At 39.2% G+C, this 18568-nt stretch overlaps 4 protein-coding genes and 1 long non-coding RNA gene across 8 annotated transcripts in view; 3 read left to right on the forward strand and 2 right to left on the reverse strand.

Annotated features, from left to right (window-relative positions):
* Positions 1 to 521: 521 nt before the first annotated feature.
* Positions 522 to 18568, forward strand: part of LOC124295317 — a 126400-nt gene continuing 108353 nt past the window's right edge. For all 3 annotated transcript variants that reach the window (XR_006905227.1, XR_006905225.1, XR_006905226.1), the window contains exons 1-2: positions 522 to 845; positions 1075 to 1196. This is a non-coding gene — a long non-coding RNA (uncharacterized LOC124295317). The remainder of the gene's footprint in view (positions 846 to 1074; positions 1197 to 18568) is intronic.
* Positions 1521 to 6449, reverse strand: LOC107219214 (dihydrolipoyllysine-residue succinyltransferase component of 2-oxoglutarate dehydrogenase complex, mitochondrial). The gene is made up of 9 exons (XM_015657368.2): positions 6312 to 6449; positions 5624 to 5657; positions 5435 to 5495; positions 5162 to 5232; positions 4465 to 4592; positions 4031 to 4378; positions 3754 to 3929; positions 3197 to 3647; positions 1521 to 3101 (listed from the first exon to the last, which is right to left on the reverse strand). Exons 1-9 carry the CDS (start codon positions 6396 to 6398, stop codon positions 2967 to 2969), a joined length of 1491 nt encoding a protein of 496 aa, XP_015512854.2. The 5' UTR covers positions 6399 to 6449; the 3' UTR covers positions 1521 to 2966.
* LOC107219215 (ubiquinol-cytochrome-c reductase complex assembly factor 2) lies at positions 6750 to 7597 on the forward strand. The gene is made up of 2 exons (XM_015657369.2): positions 6750 to 6892; positions 7297 to 7597. Exons 1-2 carry the CDS (start codon positions 6822 to 6824, stop codon positions 7595 to 7597), a joined length of 372 nt encoding a protein of 123 aa, XP_015512855.2. The 5' UTR covers positions 6750 to 6821.
* LOC124295316 (probable methyltransferase-like protein 15 homolog) lies at positions 7695 to 8781 on the forward strand. The gene has a single exon (XM_046744910.1). It carries the CDS (start codon positions 7695 to 7697, stop codon positions 8709 to 8711), a length of 1017 nt encoding a protein of 338 aa, XP_046600866.1. The 3' UTR covers positions 8712 to 8781.
* LOC107219213 (C-1-tetrahydrofolate synthase, cytoplasmic) lies at positions 8924 to 15706 on the reverse strand. 2 transcript variants are annotated; one of them, XM_015657366.2, is made up of 12 exons: positions 15556 to 15706; positions 14188 to 14259; positions 13461 to 13796; positions 12435 to 12527; positions 12096 to 12237; positions 11864 to 11975; positions 10873 to 11742; positions 10552 to 10769; positions 10011 to 10474; positions 9662 to 9917; positions 9376 to 9561; positions 8924 to 9291 (listed from the first exon to the last, which is right to left on the reverse strand). In XM_015657366.2, the coding sequence occupies exons 1-12, from the start codon at positions 15597 to 15599 to the stop codon at positions 9202 to 9204; spliced, it is 2883 nt and encodes a 960-aa protein (XP_015512852.1). In that variant the 5' UTR covers positions 15600 to 15706; the 3' UTR covers positions 8924 to 9201. The 2 variants fall into 2 exon arrangements, with proteins under 2 accessions (XP_015512852.1, XP_015512851.1); XM_015657365.2 differs by lacking the exon at positions 15556 to 15706 and adding an exon at positions 14446 to 14673.

The raw sequence follows: 18568 nt of genomic DNA on the forward strand, positions 1-18568 counted from the left end.
GATGCGATCGGAATGCACAGCGATGCAACAATAAATTCGATTAATTAGGACATCGTCAGTCGTGAATATTTACCTTGGCGAACTCCAACCGCTCTGAAGAACTAACGAATCGTCGATTCCACGCTTGATGCCAGCCGTGTGATCTGTTTACGATTTGAATCACCGATGATGCGTAGAGTACGGATGATGATGATTTTTAGAGACAGCTTTTTTTCTCTTTGCAGCTTCTTCCTTTCGAAATGTATCACGTGATAACGCATTCGAATTCAGACTCGTCTGTGTTTATTGATTTTTCTCTCAATTTGTGAGATATTAATGTTTACACATATTTAATGCAGCCGGCTTATTTCGTCCGATCAACTCTACACCGCGCGGAGTCAGAACACAGGGAAAAATCATTATTAGAGGCGTTTTTACCGGCGATAAAACACTTTTCGTTCGATCAATTATTGTTTGGAAAACGTTTCTTCCTCACATTGATGTTCTTTTTTTTTCACGAGCGTTATTTACCTTGCAGATATATTCACAGCGGTGACAGAACGTTCCGGAACACACGACGAGCGTTGACAAGTTCACTCGGATAGCAAATCTGTTGTCGTAATGGAGAAGAAATATTACGCAGTGGATTAAAATATCTGTATTTATGAAGCGGATCGACACGATTAATCATTATTTTCTATTATTCTGTCGTTGTTTACGACACAGAACAAACTGAAGGCGTCCCGGTGTTTAAACGCTACGAGAATGAGGCTGAACTTAGTCACGTTAACGTAGAAGAAACGTTGAAACAAAACTTGTTATTCTGCAGCTTCGGAAAACGACTGAAGGAGTTGAATTTACAAAATGTGAGTACTTACGTTTTACTGAATTTCAGGTAACTCTAAGCTAGCAAAATAGCGAGGTTTTTCTCGATAATACATCGTTACAATAACGCTACAAACTTCTACCTGATTTGCGAAACGTCTCGTGATACACGCGACGCGACGAGCAGTTGTGTTCGAGACGCCGAAGCCACAGGTTGTCGTTTGTAGTTGTGTAATGTGGGTGAGATTTTGAAAATATAAACTGTTGCAGCGGTGAAAAGTTGTGAAGTTTGCAGCGAGTGAAAATCGCCTAGCAACAACGGAGCAAATTTGTGCATTTCCTGCCTAGCAACAGTGGAAGAACCAGCATCATTGCATCTCAGCAGCAACATAGTAAGTACGACAAATATGAAATGTGTTAATAAGATATATACCGCGTGACAAAGATTTATTATTACGTCGTTCACTTATCGTCCGATTGAAGAATAATCTTACGACCTACTCAATTGTTAATCCTTGATTATTGTCGAGGAATGTCGGTTCGTTTTTTTTTTCTGCTGGCTTTTCGTGATATCGGTTACTTTGTATTTTGTTTCCGATAATTCTCCACCACATTTTGCAGTACTGCAATCACGTATTAATATTTCCGATTACTATTTTTCGGAAAATAGATAAGTGAAACGGAAAAACGTTATACGAAAAAAAGGAAACAGGCACTTGATGTAGATCAGTTTGTGTATTTATTATTGATTTCACTTTTCAAGGGTACACAACTCTGATATCAGAGACGAATATATTAAATTTGCGAACAGAATTTATATCTATGATCCCGAACGTATCATCCGTATACGTTTCAAATTATCGTTTAAATATTTTCATTTATGACATATTTTTTGTTTCATCGTTTTCATTTTCCTTTCGGATTTACTGTTTACCAACTATATCTTCTATACTTATGCGTGTAGTTATTATTATTATTATTATTTATATGCAATAAATAAAATGAGAACTACAATCGTCATCACTGATGTGATTTTTGAAATCGATTACTTCAACTATGAATACTCGTAACTTCGCTGACAAAATTAACTTTGACCAATACTTGGTTAAGAATACAATTTTTTGTTTTTCTTCTTTCTATGATAAAAACGACGGTGTTCACATCTGTGGCTCCAGCCAAATTAACACAAATTTCACATTCGTTTATTTATTTATTTATTTATTTATTTATTCACGAGATGATAAACGCCCATTGCACCACCACCGCCACCTTGGCTTGTTCTCAGATTAGTACTCTCATTACCCTTAGTTTGTTTTCATTCTTGCGCACAAGTTACAATCACAGAGTATTTTTTCGATTTAAATAACACATATTTTTCTCTTTTGTTACATTATATACAACAGCTTGTGATAAGCGTTAAAAGTTAAGTAAAAAAAGGAAAAAAAAAAAAAAAAACAGCAATTGGCAACGACATCGTTTTCAAAATTAGATTATCGCATTTTATAATTCGTTCTGTTCGTTCGATGTCATATGGAAATGGTGAAAAAGAATTGATCAAATTTGTTGGAGAGAACCAGGATCGTTTGAAGTCAGAAACGAATTTTTGGTTACTTTGTCAGTATTTTTTTGCTATCAGGTATCTTGGATTTTGCTTTTTTTAACTATTCTCTTCTTCATTTTTTTTCTTATTTCAATTAGAACCTACGTTAATAATAATATCAATAACAATAACAACGTACGTATACGTTATATATAAAGCTAGAGTTTTTTATCTCTCGGCTGAAAGCGATTCAGAATACATATTACTTTACTCGACTATCACTTAGGAAGTTGGCCCGACGGTGGCGATTCTCATTTCCATGTGGTGTATGTATGAAATTATGGTATTGCGATATTTGTTGTTTGATTGAGAAGAAAACGAATATGTGCATACATATATAATACACGGTATTATATACAAAATATTCACGTATCATGTGTGCACGTATTTTATGTATGAGAGATGGGGTGAGAGGCACGTTAAAAAAGATCAACAAATTCTTCTTTTTACTGTTTTCATTCTTTGTCACTTTCTTTCTTACTCCTTGTTTTTGTTTATCGTTCATTTCGTTTCGGGATGAAGAATTTCCCGTCTTTTCTTTCTTTGTTTACAACCCCAGAAATTACAAACCTGCTAATATTACTCGAGGATCTTCTACTGCGTTCTTTATTTTGCGCAAGAACATTACCGCTTCACGTCCGTCGATCAGTCGATGATCGTACGTCAGCGCGATGTACATCATTGGTCGAATAACGACCTGAATATGGAAAAAGAAAAAACAAACGAATCATATCAAGTAGAAGTCAACGGGCATCGAGTACACAGTTTCAAGTATTCCCATTTCTTGCTTACCTGTCCTTTCACTGCTATCGGTCTGTCGAAAACGCCATGCATACCGAGAATCGCGCTCTGCGGTGGATTTATTATCGGCGTTCCCATAAGAGAACCGAAGACACCGCCATTGCTTATAGTAAATGTGCCGCCGTCCATGTCTTCGACGGATATTTTACCCTTCTTGGCCTTGTCTCCGAGAGCGGCGAGCGCTATTTCTATCTCCGCAAAGTTCTTGTTCTCAACGCTGCGGAGTACAGGAACAACCAGACCCTTAGGTGTCGCAACGGCAACGCTGATGTCGACAAAATCCCTGTAGACGATCTCGTTGCCATCTATCACCGCGTTAAGAACCGGCTGGTCTTTCAAAGCGTATGAACTTGCCGCTATGAATGCGCTCATGAATCCCAACTTGAGTCCATACTTCTTCATGAACATTTCTTGGTTCGCCTTGCGGAATTCCATTATCTGGCTGAAAGGGCGGATGGAAATTTGTTATACATATACTAACATAGTTAATTATTTACAAATATTTTCGAAAATGTGCGATTATTATGGAATAGTATGTCTGATTAAACCTCATGTCGATTTCATTGAACGTTGTTAGCATCGCGTTCGTGTTTTGGGCATCTTTTAGCCTCTCTGCTATGCGCAGTCGCATCCTGTTCATCTTCACTCGTTGTTCCGTTCTTGTGCCGATAATTTCACGACTGTAGTCCTCGGGTGGTAGCTGAACTCTCGCTCCCTCTAGGGACTGAAGAAAAAATTTAACTTCATTGCAAACTCGTACTTTTCACATTATTTTCCAAAACTTTTTCTCTTGCAAGTTTTTCGTTGTTGTTGAGGTATTCTTACCTGGGCGTGTTTTATCGCAGCAACAGGCATCGATGCTGTCGGTGCCTGAGGTGTAGGAGGTCGCGAGGCGGGTGGAGTTGTAGGTTTAGGAGGAGGAGGTGGGGGAGTTACCTGAGTTGGTTGGGGTGTTGGAGCTGCGGGTTTGGGTGCAGCTGCTGCAGGGCTTGGAGGAGGAGGAGGGGGAGGGGTTGGTTTTGGTGCGTCCGCTTTCGCAGCAGCAGGCGCGGCTCCACCGCTAGCTCCAACGTCGATTGAACACAATTTTTGACCAGCCTTAACGGTGTCTCCATCCTTGGCAAATATCTCCTTAATGACGCCAGAAACGGGCGTAGGGACTGGGACGGAAGTCTGAAATTTTTTTAATTACTTACGATGATTAAAAATCACACAAGGACAAGTTGACTGTGCCGAATTAAACAAACTACTGCAATTACCTTGTCAGTCTCAATTTCGCAAAGTACGTCATCCTCCTTCACTTGATCCCCAGCTTTCTTATCCCATCTGACGTCACCTTCGCTTACACTCTCAGCGAATGGAGGTACAGTCACATCTTTCAGCTCCCCTGAAATATTTGATTTTTTGATATTTTTTTTCACAAATGACCCATTACAACCACCACGAAAACAATGTGAGTTTTATTTCATTTCTACCACACGAGGATGTAGACTAGCAAATATTGAAGAGTTTTATGTCGTTTCTTCAGTCTTGTTATGATAGATTAGGAACTTGACCCAAGGCACAAAAATAATAACAATGATAATTATAGTAACAATAATAATCAAGCGAATTACAGTACAAAGATTGTTTTTTTTTTATTCTTATCGACCCACAGGTTGACTTTCTCTCTGTCGCTATTTATACTATCAAGGCTTCTTGTCGGTCTAATATCCTTCGGTTTAGATGAGTGTGCATAGAGTTTTAACTCTGTTTCGACCATTTATGAGATATTGATAATTGTTTAATATTTTTCTTCGATTGTCACAGTGTTAACACGCTGGTAATATTCCATCTTTTGTGCAGTTTTCCTTTAGATTCTCTGCTAACTTCCCTGCTTCTAGTACTAAGCTATCTTGTTCAAAGGGATCTTCCGTTGGCCAAATAAATAAAATTAACAAGTAAATAACTTCTTACACAACGACGATGTAGACCTGATATGCCTGACGTGCGTTTTCCAATGCTGATTGAAGTTATTTTTCGTACATCTGAAATGATAATGAAATCTTTATTTAACTCTATCGTCATGTCAACGATTGGGGAATAAATAGTTTTGTTACTTTTAGTTTTGTGAAGCGATTATGAAAGTTACGATAATATGAGTCCTGCATTTTCCACTCCTTTTGTCTCTTTCTAGTTTCACAAAAACTGTAAAACGATATTAATTTGTACTAATAATTAAAAACTCACACTGCCGCCTTCGTTCCTTCGAGAAACTGCTGCTCTCCAGAGATTGCGGCTAGCACTCGACCTGAAACGATTGACAGGAAACATTGGAATTAAATGAAAAAATACGTACATTAAAAACTATATCGACATTTCATTAAGAGTTCAAATTGAATAATCTCCATCGTCGTAAATACTCTTTATGATTCTTACCTTTGCCGCGTCGTTGATGAAGCGATCTCGCCGCCTATAAAAAAAAAAAAAAAAATCCAAACAAAATTAGTTGATAAGTTGGAGTTGCACAATATTTAAATACGTCATTATCATCTGTTTGGCAAGTCCAACAATTGATACGAGTGTTATCATCCTGTGCTGTTTTTCTTTTTCCATACATTTTCACAACCGAACGTAAGTCATAACGTATGATAAAAACACAACAAGGAATTACCGCGTGAACTGAAATCGTCCAACAGTTTTGGCAAAATTTGAATATAAAAAAAATGGGGCTTCATTCTGTTCAGTCATTATGTAATGTTGAGGGGCAGTCGAGGAGGAGTGGAGGGAGGGGGGGTTGGAAATGTGGTATCACCTGCAAGTTGGCAAGACGCAAGACGTGTGTGAATGCCTATTAGTAGTCGAAGGTGGTACGAATACGGCACGAATACCACATAGACCTGGTAATTCGCGGGGGGGTGGGGAGGGAGGATCGAAGGGAAAACTAGAGGAGGACGATGACGAGGACGAGAATTGAAAGCAGATGCCAAAACGTTACGTTCAAAATTCGCGAGGTTTTGAATTTTCACGGGATAGGCTTTAGAGGCTGTTGGGTGTTTCGTTCGAATGGAATGTGATTCTCCGGTCGAGTCGTTAAATCTAGCTCATTTCCTCACGTCCTACTTACCCTGGCGTTCGTCGTGGGCGAAGATACGATGCGAAACAGAGCGCGAGGCACGCACCGGGAATAATTGGACAGCATCGCCCCGGCCATCCTTAAATATCCCCCTGTACTTTATTTATCGGGACGATATTCGCCGAGCTGTTTCTCCGTGCCTAAACCTTGCCGCCTTTACTCTCTCCTCGTCACTCTCCACTATTCTTCCTGTCGTCGTTGTCGTCCTCGTCGGTTACGGGGATTGGGATGTGGGCGAGCCAGATGCTCTGCTCGCTCAGCTGCTAAAGAGGAAGGGAGAGAGAAGAGGGAATTCCGTAAGCCTTGGCCTTTTTTTTCATCACCTAGAGCCTCGCTTCGCTTCGATTTTTGACCACCTGCGTATACTTTTCTCCGCTAGATGGCGCGTCCCTTGAACAAACCTTTGCTTTCTCACAGAGTCCCGTGACTAGCTCGTTTCGTTACGTTTCGTCATCGTAACATTCTTTTTTTTGGATTGCATCATATTTGTCAACACTGATCATGGCCGGTTTTTACAAGAAGTATCTCACGCTGCTCCAATCCTGGCCTTTGGATAAATCGAAAGTAGGCAAGTGAGTGTTATCCAAATGTTTTTTTATAACTAGTTGAATTTTTTTTCTTCGTCCTTTAAATATGGTTTAGTTCGACCGATGTTACGTAGCCGTTGCTTCTCGCCTTTTCAACGAAATTTCTTAACCTTAAAGGTATAGTCTAATCAATGTCGTCAACCTTCTGGTTTGTAAGTCTCTAGTTGCTTAGTTTATTTTCCCAAAAGGTGGGAGATTCAAAATTGACAATCGTTCAGATTCCATTCCTCGATGTATTTTTCTCCAAGTTGTGGCAAGTTAATTTCAAAGAACAAGAAGATCGAGGATGATATTTGTAAATTTGTGTGAACAAGGTGTGAAACCGAAACCCTAGAGATGGCGATGCAGATTGAACAAATGACGCTTATCGACTAATTTTACCACAACAGGGATTTGGGCCAGCACATCAGGGATCAGGTGAAGCTGGCATTTTCCAAAGGCGATTTGAACAACGTGGACGAGAAGCGCTGCGATTCTTACTATAATAGTCTGGAAAGGATCGCTAGCAATCGTTACGGAAAATTGTACAAGCGCTCATTCAACAGTACGGCGAGTGGCTTAACCCAGGAACAGTGCAACGCGGTACTGTCGCCGGAGTTTCTTGAGCTTTGGCAGGAAGAGGAAAGGGGTTTTCTGTCTAGAACGGCAAGGTTGTTCCGAAGAAAAAAGCATGTCTCTACGGACGATTAGTTGCCTTAATTTAAATGTAAATCTAGTTAATCTTAGTTTAACAAATAGTCATTTAGCCCTTAAACATGTCGCGCCTTGTCGCCGGCTCCACGCCGTGATGCAGACAGAAAATGCGAGCGCGCTTCACGTCCCGGTCATGGCTGACACTGTTTTGAAATACATCGAACCAAAACCGAAACAGACTTTTGTTGACATGACGTTCGGTGCCGGCGGTCACGCGACAAGGATTTTAGACTCTGTCCCAGACTCAAAGGTACTCGCACTAGATCGTGACCCGGTGGCTCATGAATTGGCCCACGAATTGGCGGCTAAGTATCCAGGCAGAGTTATTCCTCTACTAGGCAGGTTTTCCGAGTTACCCAACCTCTTCAGAGAGCTTAAAGTCAGGCAGGGAACTATTGACGGTATTTTGTTCGACTTTGGCTGTTCGTCGATGCAGTTCGACGTTGCCAACAGAGGGTTTTCAGTGTCCAAGGATGGGCCGCTGGACATGAGAATGGACGGTTTGAGGTGTCCGGAACAACCAACAGTGGCTGACGTTCTCGCCAGAGCGGACGAGGAGGATTTAGCTAGGATAATAAAAGTTTACGGGGAGGAAAAGCAGGCAAAGAAAATAGCCAGGGCTATAATTGAAGTTCGGTATTCTTTCAAGAAGCTGGAAACTACACGCGAACTTGCTCAGCTTGTCGATTCGGCACTTGGCAGTGTACCGAGACAAGACATGCTGGGCAGGTACACGAGCAACGCGACTAAGACCTTCCAGGCTTTCAGGATATTTGTTAATAACGAATTGAATGAAATCAATTATGGAATGTTTGTTGCCGAAAGGTATCTCAAACCTGGAGGTAGGCTTCTTACCATTGCTTTTCACTCCCTCGAAGATACAATCGTAAAGAGACATATTTCTGGTAATATTTCTGGTGACGTGGCCAATACCCTGCCGCTTAAGTACGTCAGTTACGGCATGTGTCACGAAAAATACGAGGTTGAATCCCTGATGCAAAGCCCTTGGGAAATGCTCCATAAGCATGTCATCACTCCGACCATCGACGAGGTCGAATCCAATCCTCGTTCTAGATCCGCCAAGTTCAGAGCCGCAATTTGTATGAAGTAAAGTATCGCCGTCGCGATAATAGCTGTATTGTAAACGTTTCATTGTAAATAAAAAACACACTCAACTCAAATTTTCTCACTTTACTTTTTGCCGTCCGTCCCGTATTTTTTCTGTTTCGGTTTTCTTCAGATTTTTTCCATCAATATTACGAGAAAATATAGTCATCCCATTAGTAACACTTTTTTCGAGGGTTTATTGAAATGAACAAGAAGTATAATGAGAAAAGTATTTAATAAACATCAACAAATGAGCACTTAACGTGCGTTTAGATTAACATAAACAACAAGTAGGTATTGTATATCTTTAGAAAAATAATGAGCGTGAAACAATAAGTATGCAAAAATCGAATGATGTATCCTCTCTGCGATATATTACATATGTTGAATATGCATGCTAAATTCTATTCAAGTGTTCAACCACGTGAATGTGTATAGAAGAAAAACAAGGAATGGCTTAACATATCACGCTGTGTTTGAGTATCGCTTCGCGATTAAAACAACCCTTCTATCTCGTCCGTTTCCCCGTTCCAATCCATGTCATAGATACTGGGTCTAGTCGGTAAACCGGGCATCCTCATGATCTGGATAAATAGTGGATAACAAATTCAATGAAAATCTGAATGATTAAATTTCTTCAAATATAATTTGAACCACCGACAACTCACCTCGCCCACCATAGGGACAACAAATCCTGCACCAACCGATACGAATATATCTGTTATCTCCAGGGTGAATCCAGTCGGAGCTCCCTTTATTGCAGCGTCGCCGGTAAGAGAGTTCGACGTTTTAGCCATGCACAACGGTAGCTTGTCATAGCCAAGTTTGGTGTACTCTTCAATTTTCTGCTTCACCTGAAACACGACGGTAATTTTTTTTAGTGATTGAAGTGCAATTATTAATTTTTTATTCTTGACGTTTAGTGCAAAAATGAAGCTGTAAATACAAAGTTACCTTATCAACTAGAACGACTTGTCCAGCGCCATACATTTCTTTCGCAATGATATTTATCTTCTCTTCGATTCCAGTGTTGAGATTGTACAGTAGCTTGAAGTCACGAGTCGGTTTTTTAGTGGCAGCAATGACTGCGTCGGCCAATTCTAGAGCGCCTTCTCCTCCTTTTGCCCAGTGAGTGCAAATCACTGCATCAAAAGCTCCGGCAATCAAAGCGGCTTCCTTGATCAAATTCAATTCTGATTCTGTGTCGGTCCTGAGGTGAAAAGTAAAAGCAATTATGTTTCGCTGAGAGAAAATCACTTCTCACATCATCGCGCTAACGAATTTCTCCTCAAGTAGAACTTACGCGTGACTGTTGATCGCGACTACAACAGGAATTCCAAACTTTGTTCCATTGCTGATGTGCTTTATGAGATTAGGCAAGCCCTTCTTGATCAGATCGATATTCTCCGTAACGTATTGCGGCTTGAGCGGCGCTCCTGGAGTGACCGCAGGACCTCCTCCGTGCATTTTCAGAGCCCTGACAGTCGTGACCAGTACAACAGCGTTAGGGACGTGTCCCGAGGTGCGGCACTTTATGTCGAAGAATTTCTCCATCCCAATGTCCGAGCCGAAGCCAGCTTCCGTCACCACAAATCCATCGGAGCCGACAAGCTTCAGTCCAATTGCGTCTGCTATTATCGACGAACAGCCGTGCGCTATGTTTGCAAACGGTCCAGCGTGCACCAGCACTGGCGTTCCTTCTATCGACTGCATCAACGTTGGCTCGATGGCATCCTTCAGCAGGACGGCCATTGCACCAGTGGCTCCCTGTCATGGATTAGAGAGAGATGAAATGTTTGGAGAAGAGTTAAAGGACCCGTTTTAAAGCCACAAAAAATTCTTACAAAGTCGTCGGCGGTGAGAGGCTCTCCGCTCTTGCTGAAACCGACCACGATGTTTGCCAGACGATTCTTCATGTCCTCGACACTGGTCGAGAGCGCTAGAATAGCCATTATCTCCGAGCCAACCGATATGCAGAAGGACGTCTCTCTGCTCTTTCCCTTCTCGGTGGGACTTTGACCTATCGTTATCTTACGGAGGAATCGATCGTTCAGATCGACGACTGATCACACAAGGAAAAAAGCAACATGTTAAATCGATCGCTTCTTGCTATCGAAACCGACTTCAGCTTCTTACAATAAAAGTAATCGGTACTTCGTTCTCACCTCTGGTCCAAGTGATATTTTCGGGATCGATATCCAGCCTTGCGAATCGCCTTTGTTCCTCCTCAGTCAGCGAGTTAGGATCTGTCTTCTTGATCCCAATTTTCTCGAGCCTGCGCAGTTGAATCTTTGAGAACTTTCTCTCTCCCTTAACGGTTGGTACAAGCCTGTCGAAAAGGGCTTTATCCGATTGCGTACTCTCGTGGAAATATCTGGCGTCTATCTGCGCCGCCAAAAGATTGTTCGCAGCACCGACCGCGTGGATGTCACCGGTTAAGTGGAGGTTGAATTCCTCCATCGGTATCACCTGCGAGTATCCCCCGCCCGCCGCTCCTCCTTTCACTCCGAACGTCGGACCCTGGCTTGGCTGACGAAGCGTAGCGAACGAGTTTTTTCCCTTGTGTGCTGAGAGAGCCTGGACGAGGCCGAGAGTCGTCGTGCTCTTGCCTTCGCCCAGCGGAGTCGGAGTTATGCCAGCGACCACTACGTACTTTCCGTTGTTCTGGCTCTTCAGGCGGTCGAGAACTCGCAGGCTTATCTTTGCCTTCTTGTTGCCGTAGAGGCTGTACTCGCTCGGACTGAGACCAATCTCCTCCGCCAATACTCCGATGTTCTTCGGCTCTTGGCTCCTCGATATCGTTATATCGTTAGGTATCGGCTCGACTCTCTTCAACGGTAGCGCCTTGAAGCTCCACGCTGAACTGAGCAGTTTCTCTGCGGATCGAAGCGCCGATATCACAGTGTTTTTCATCAGCATCGCAACTGTCATGGGACCCACTCCGCCTGGCACTGGTGTTATGTACGACGCCACTTTGGACGCCTCTTCGTACGCGACGTCTCCTACCAGTCGTTGACCGCTCTTCTTCGTGGAGTCTGAAATTTCAATGGAATTCAATGTCGAAATACTGATACTTGGAGGGTTGACGTTAATCTTGCATTTTTTGAAACTCATTGTTCGCAACAAAATACCTCTTGATTTTCTACTACCAATTACCTGGTATACTGTTTATGCCGCAGTCGATAACAACTGCGCCAGGTTTTATCCACGACCCTTTGACCATTTCTGGCTGACCTATGCCAACGACAAGAATGTCCGCCTGAGAAACCTGAAACATTTTTTAGCACAAAATCAGCAAAGTCTGGGAAACTCGTATTAGGATCAATCGATTCTCTTACATTTCTGCGATTGTTTGCGATCCGTAGTTTTTGGCAAAACTTTTACTCACAACTTTGGGTAGATCCTTGGTCCTCGAGTGGCAAACCGTCACCGTCGCATTCTGCCATTTCAGTAGCTCTGCTACCGGCGTTCCAACTATTTTGCTTCGCCCTAAAACCACTGCCGTTGCTCCCGATATTGGAACTCCGCTCCTGTAAGGAATTATCGTTGTACGATTTAGAAAACTTTTATCTAGCTACGATCAATTGTTGGAAGTTTCTTTTTTCTGGAATACCGTGTGCGAAATACTTATGATTTATAAATCCAATTTTAGTCGAGTTCTTGATCTAGTTTCAGGGAAACTTTCACTGCTCGGGTGATCAAATTAATATTTAGCGTCTAAACTCACTTTTTGATTAGCTCGATGCAACCGTTCGGAGTACAGGGTAAAAATCCACTCATATCTCCGATCGCCACGCGACCCTCATTTATTGTGTTCAATCTGTAATCACAATTACAGAAATATTAGTTGTTGTAATAACGCTGTTACGTGCACGTCATAAAATCTTTATTACATTTGTTTCGAAACTTGAAATTTTCACATTTATATTAACAAAATCAGTATTCTTGTTTCTGTTTCTTAGAGTAGAATATTCTGATTCTCTGGTCGACGTTTTTTGTTCAATTTTGTATTCTGTAGCTATCATGTGGTAATTCAAACTATCAATTAAACTGGTCAATATCGAAAATTTATTGAATTTTATAATTGAAAATTCAAAAGTTGTCATTGCTCTTGTTTATTATTACGTTCCTTTCTGTTGTTCGTGCGTTAAAGTTTACATACGAATTTTTTTTTCTCCTAATTTAAAGAATTTTTTTTCTTGCATCTTCATACTTCGTATTCGCAAAAATATATTATCCCACATCGATTGATGATTTATGTTATTGCGTTATCTGCTATATAATGTAATGCAATCGTATCGGGTGATTAAGATTTCGAAATGAAAATCTCATAATATATATATGTATATATATATACGATATACGATATATACGTGAACTTACATCTCGTTTTCGAAGTTTTATAATGCTAATTACGCAACGGTCATTGACGTGCATAAATTATTTACATACGTATAAACGTCCGTCGACAATACATACGTATAACATACATTGGAATTATCAGATAAGTGTTAAAGGGCAATGCGTGCTTTGATTAGATTACCGCCAATCTACACGGTGCTCAAATATTAAGATTTGAATATAAAATACGATAAATCGAAGAAAAAAAATATTTTGACTGAATTTATTTTGCGAATTTGGGGATTTTTTTCTTTCCGTTTTTCAATTATCTTAGCATAAAAATGACGTGTGTTAAGAATACGTAAAAGTAAGTAACAACAACAATAATAAATAATGATAACAATTTACTCACCCGTCGACGTCTTTCGCGGGTGAAACGGTGTCGGTGATTACATGAGAGTCGATTTTGTTGACGGAATCGAGGGGCATTTGAACAATTATCCCATGAACATTTGGATCGTCGTTAAGTTTGTTTACGTGATTGATTAATTCCGTTTCGGTAGTTGTGTTCGGTAATTTAACGTGATTCGCATGGATCCCGATTTCACTCGCTGCTTTTATTTTCATACGTATGTAAACGTTCGAATCTTCCCTCCCGCCAACTTGGACGATTGATAAACCAGGTGCGAATTTCGGTAGCTTGGATCGCATGGCTTTTACATCTTCGGTTAAGGCGTTGCGGATTTCTCTGTAATTGCGCAAAAAAAAAAAAAGAAAAGAAACAGTTGAACATAGTTTTGATTTGAAATAATCGTTATTTTAGAACGTTTCGTTAATTTATTTTAGGATAGGAGGGGGGATTAATTTCATTCGATATTTTGAATTCTGGTAATAATAATAATAACGCGGTAATGGCGGTTATTTACAGACAGCGATTCGGATTTGTTTGTGTGTAAACTCCCGCGTTACTTACATAACCTAAAAAATATTTATCCCCCTTCTTATTGTTCATTTCCGCTAAAATTGTCAATTCTAGTAACGATTCCCTAGATTCGATGTTGTCATCCCGTTATCGTGATTGGCTTTTAAATTCTTATGATTTTGAATCGTTTCTCGTTTTTAAATTTTATAATACTCACTTTGCCAATTCCGTGCCGGAAAGAACGACGCCACGTGTTTCGGGCAGGTCCATTTTCATTCGATTTAGAATTCTGCAACAATAACAAACAAATTTTACAGCAACCTGCTTTTCAAGTATCAACTTAATTGTTCGATTACCAGTCTTGAAGAACTTTTGCAAACAATATAATTGAACGATACGAAGTACACCAACTGTGTTTGCTACTACAACTAATTAGGAGATCAATTTAAAATTTATGTAATCGTTACATGTTTACCGGTTTTATTGTTTTCTTCTTGATGACCTTTTCTTTCTTTCTTTCTTCTCCTTTTTCTGAACAAAAATTTCCGACAATCTATCCGAAATCCACCGTTCGACAGTCGATCTTTTTCTCTATTTTATTCCCAAGTAACAATTTTCTTTGCTCCCTTCAAACGCTTACTGAACTCTTGCGAGCAGCACAAGATAAACTCGACTACTCGGCTCGAGGTTGTAAGTTGAGAAGACCTGTTTTTCAAACCAACAGGCCTCCACCTATCTTTGTCCCTCTCCTTCTCATTCTCTCTCTCTCTCTCTCTCTCTCTCTCTCTCTCTCTCCCTAACACACTCCCTCCTCCGCGGTGTAATCTTTTTATCACACACACATTGTTCTCACACATGCGCTTATTTTACACGCGTGATTACTATTATACACTATATGGGCTTGCGCATTGGCGGTGGCTAATCTTTAGGCGCAAACGAAATTAGTCGAGAGGAGATTTGATTGCCTCATTTATTGTAATATACGTATAATATACCTATACTTCATTTGCACAAGTGGCACGATGATGAAGCGGCGGGAATATTTAAATCACTGACAATAAAATTTTCGACAATCGTTCATAATTCGTTGATCTATTTATTTATATTTAATTTATTTCATCTATCAAATTTATCCGGTCATTACTACAATTTATTCGTTTAAATTTTGATACAGTATTTTTCGCTAGAAATAATCTTGATACAAGTTCTTTTTATTTTTAATTATTATTCTTATTATTTTCACCCCAGTTATAGTAAGATGGAAAATAAATTCGGGCAACGATATTTTTTTCTTTTTTTTCTTTTTGACGTTCTACCGATTTCACTAAAAAATTTTCTTGACGTTTTTTTTCGTACGTTCAACTAAAACCTGAAGAAAGAAACTTATGAATAGTAATTCCGAAAAGAAATAACGTCGAAAATAAAGTTAACGGTGCAAAGTAAAAAATTTTCTTCTTCGATCGAACGTGATTTGTAATGAAAAAAAAAAAAAGAAAAATAAGGTTGAATAAAGGATAAACTGTGCAGAAAAAGTATACGATTTTTATGCATGGAAAACTTAGAAGAGACAAAGTGGAGAGCTTACTTGAATGACAGTAATCGTTTCGATATTTGTAGTAACCTTCCCATTCGGTTGAGTATAACAACGTGCAATTCGGTGTCGAATGAGTTGTACAATATGAATGAACCAACGAGCTGATAATTGAGATGCGATTCCCTGTTTTTACCCCCAGCTGTTCGTTTGATTTAAAATGCTGAAAAACAGAGGCGATTTATTCAATTGCACAAAACGATAGTAAGCAATAGCAGCTTGGCTTTATTCGCGTATCACATAATGTATGATTATTTTATACGTGTATCAGAATTTCTCGTAATTTTTTTAATATCAGATTTGCTTGTCGTCGTCTTTTTTTTCTCCCATTATTTGCTAGTCTTTGTTATTATTATTATATATGTTTGATTTCATTTATGCCAAACATTGTGCAATTACCGTCTACCACAAGACGATAGTTATCTTGCTCACCTCTTACGGAGAGATCAAGGCTAAGAAACGAGAGATCTTACAAACCTCTTACAGAGCTTTGGTTGTAAAGTAACATGGAAATTAAAAGCGAATAGATCGTTTGTCGATGATATTTATTTATTTATTTATTTTTCTAATTTATATCGTAGACTTTTCACGTGTAATCTGGAATTATGACGGCGAAATAAATGTTTGTTCGGGCGCTTTGGCCGAGAGCAAAATTTTGTAAATTTTTTTGAATTTTGAATACCGCAATATTGTTTAACACATAAAGATTATTGCAATGATATTCATACCCACATACAGCGATGGAACGTAGTAATTGTACACGTGTCTTATACGTATACATGTAATATGCAATTGACACTTGATCGACACAATTCAGCCAATTTGCCAATTGATTTGTTTTTGTTTACTATTATTTACGCGTGACGTCGTACGAGTTGAAAATAATTTTCTTGTGCATACGAACAGCAAATTATTCACAAACTGGAATAACAGTGTGATAAATATTCTTACCGATAAACAATTTTGTACATATAATCTGTTTGTTGCGATTGGTTTTATCGAACTCGTATGTATATATTATCATGTATTATTGTATCGAGAAGTGTTTGCATGCAATTGCTAAAATTGCGTCTATTAATCGGCACATCGAATCATATTTTGCATTTTAATTTCGCTGAATTTCTAATTCGATCTTACACAAAAGAAAGAAAGAAAAAAAAATCCGTTATATTTACGATTTTATTACAGTGGTTTGCAGAGATTTGAAGAAAACAAAAAGTAAATTGTCACTTCATTTTCACAAGTATATGCAAGAAATTTTTGAAAAGGGTTAATAAAATGTTGCGTTAATGGGATATCTACGTTAAAAGTTTTTTAAATTTATCCAAAATCCCGATTCTCTCATTTCTCTCTCTCTCTCTCTCTCTCTCTCTCTCTCTCTCAATCTGTCTTTGTATTTCCCTCCGTTTGGCCAGCCATTGCTTTTCAATCACGTTGATTCGCTTACCTTCCATACCTCTATGGAACTAAGTTGACCACCACCATATAGCTTCGTGCCAGACACACATTATACATACATTGTATACAGGGGTGTATACCCATAATACACCTAGCCTACACTGCAAACTCGGCCTGCGAAACTTCGACGAGGTAAACTCGACAAAAACAGTTTCAGCTCTCCATCGTTGAGGTGTACGTCCTGCGGAGCTATACGGTGTAATGTGTATGGGGCATTCCACGCCAAATCTACAGGCACCGATCCTCGACATCGTGGATTTGATTCGCAATTTCTCATGTTGTTGTTCCAACTCTGAACGGTACTCGGATTGTTTTAAAGATTTTTTCAAGCATATATTTCTTTTACTTATAATTTTTAGAAACCAACTTGTTCTTTTGACGTCGTTTGAAAATCTTGACATGAAAATTTTTAATCTCGGGCATTCGTTTCTAATCTTTTTTGAGAAAAAACAAAATGACAACAATTGAAAGCAATATGCTCAGTCTTTTGTTGCTTTGCTGCTTGTACATTTTTATACACAAACTAGTATTAAGTTTTTTTTTTAAATTACATACGTGCAAAGACATGTCGGTTTTCTAGAATCGTAAGTAAATCAAATTTACTAAATAAAATTTTGAGAAAAAAATTCAGACTACTTTTTAGAGGTAGAAGAACGGTATAAAAAATCGTCAACCAAATCCAAGAGGTCGAGGGTCGATTTGGCGTAGAATATCCTATGTATAGTATAAACCGTAGTGCCTCGTCTTCGCCCTTCTTCTTCTTGCAGCCCTGCAGCTTATACAATCCGATTGCTATTCGCCTAATTTACTCCAGTCCAAGTTTGTCGCTTGCCCCTCGAATCCTTCGCGTGTATCGCAAAAACTGTTCAACCTCTTTGATCCCACGTTACAAATTGTATTACACATGTACTTAAAATCGGTGGTATTTCAGGTATTTAACTTGAATTTTGAATCTGAGTGATCAATCGCAAGAATGTTTCTTTTCTTTTACTCTTTGGCATTAATCGATTAACGTGAACAATTTTTTCCGTTTTTTTTTTTTTTACCAATTTACACCGCGATTTCGCCTGAGAAAACAAAATTCCTACATTTTCTGTAACGTTCGATTTTACAAAAATCTCAGACAAAATAATATTACAATTATGTTGGAATGAAAGGAATGTGAAAATAAAAAAAAAAAACATTTGCCAAGCTTTATAAATTTTTGAACTACCATAGACTGGAAATTTGGTAAGGGATTGAATATTTTTAAATATCGTATTTTTAAATAGTTTCGAAAATTAATATAAATATATATACGTACATCTAACGTGAAATACCTGCAGTATATACCTAGACGATTTGTACGACAGATACACGTACATAAATGTACATAACCCGATCCCTTAAATACAATTACGATGCGGTTGCTCGCCCATTTAGTTAAATCTAGAACCGAGCAATCATTGAAGATTACTGTAAGATTAACCAAAGATCCTTTCGTATCGCAAACATCAGAATCAGATCAGCTTATATGTTTTCCGCTGCTGTTATACATGTATAATTAGCT

Source organism: Neodiprion lecontei, chromosome 7 (assembly GCF_021901455.1).
Source record: "Neodiprion lecontei isolate iyNeoLeco1 chromosome 7, iyNeoLeco1.1, whole genome shotgun sequence".
NCBI classification, from domain to species: Eukaryota; Metazoa; Arthropoda; class Insecta; order Hymenoptera; family Diprionidae; genus Neodiprion; species Neodiprion lecontei.

Coding starts and splice junctions, on each gene's coding strand:
- LOC107219215 (XM_015657369.2), top strand. CDS start 6,822: ATGGCCGGTTTTTACAAGAAGTATCTCACGCTGCTCCAATCCTGGCCT. Junction 6,893..7,296: donor GATAAATCGAAAGTAGGCAA/GTGAGTGTTATC, acceptor TTACCACAACAG/GGATTTGGGCCAGCACATCA.
- LOC107219214 (XM_015657368.2), bottom strand. CDS start 6,398: ATGGCCGGGGCGATGCTGTCCAATTATTCCCGGTGCGTGCCTCGCGCT. Junction 5,233..5,434: donor GAAGGAACGAAGGCGGCAGT/GTGAGTTTTTAA, acceptor TTATCATTTCAG/ATGTACGAAAAATAACTTCA. Junction 4,379..4,464: donor GCGAAATTGAGACTGACAAG/GTAATTGCAGTA, acceptor AAAAAATTTCAG/ACTTCCGTCCCAGTCCCTAC.
- LOC124295316 (XM_046744910.1), top strand. CDS start 7,695: ATGCAGACAGAAAATGCGAGCGCGCTTCACGTCCCGGTCATGGCTGAC.
- LOC107219213 (XM_015657366.2), bottom strand. CDS start 15,599: ATGGGAAGGTTACTACAAATATCGAAACGATTACTGTCATTCAA. Junction 13,797..14,187: donor TCCGGCACGGAATTGGCAAA/GTGAGTATTATA, acceptor GCGCAATTACAG/AGAAATCCGCAACGCCTTAA. Junction 9,918..10,010: donor GTCGCGATCAACAGTCACGC/GTAAGTTCTACT, acceptor TTTTCACCTCAG/GACCGACACAGAATCAGAAT.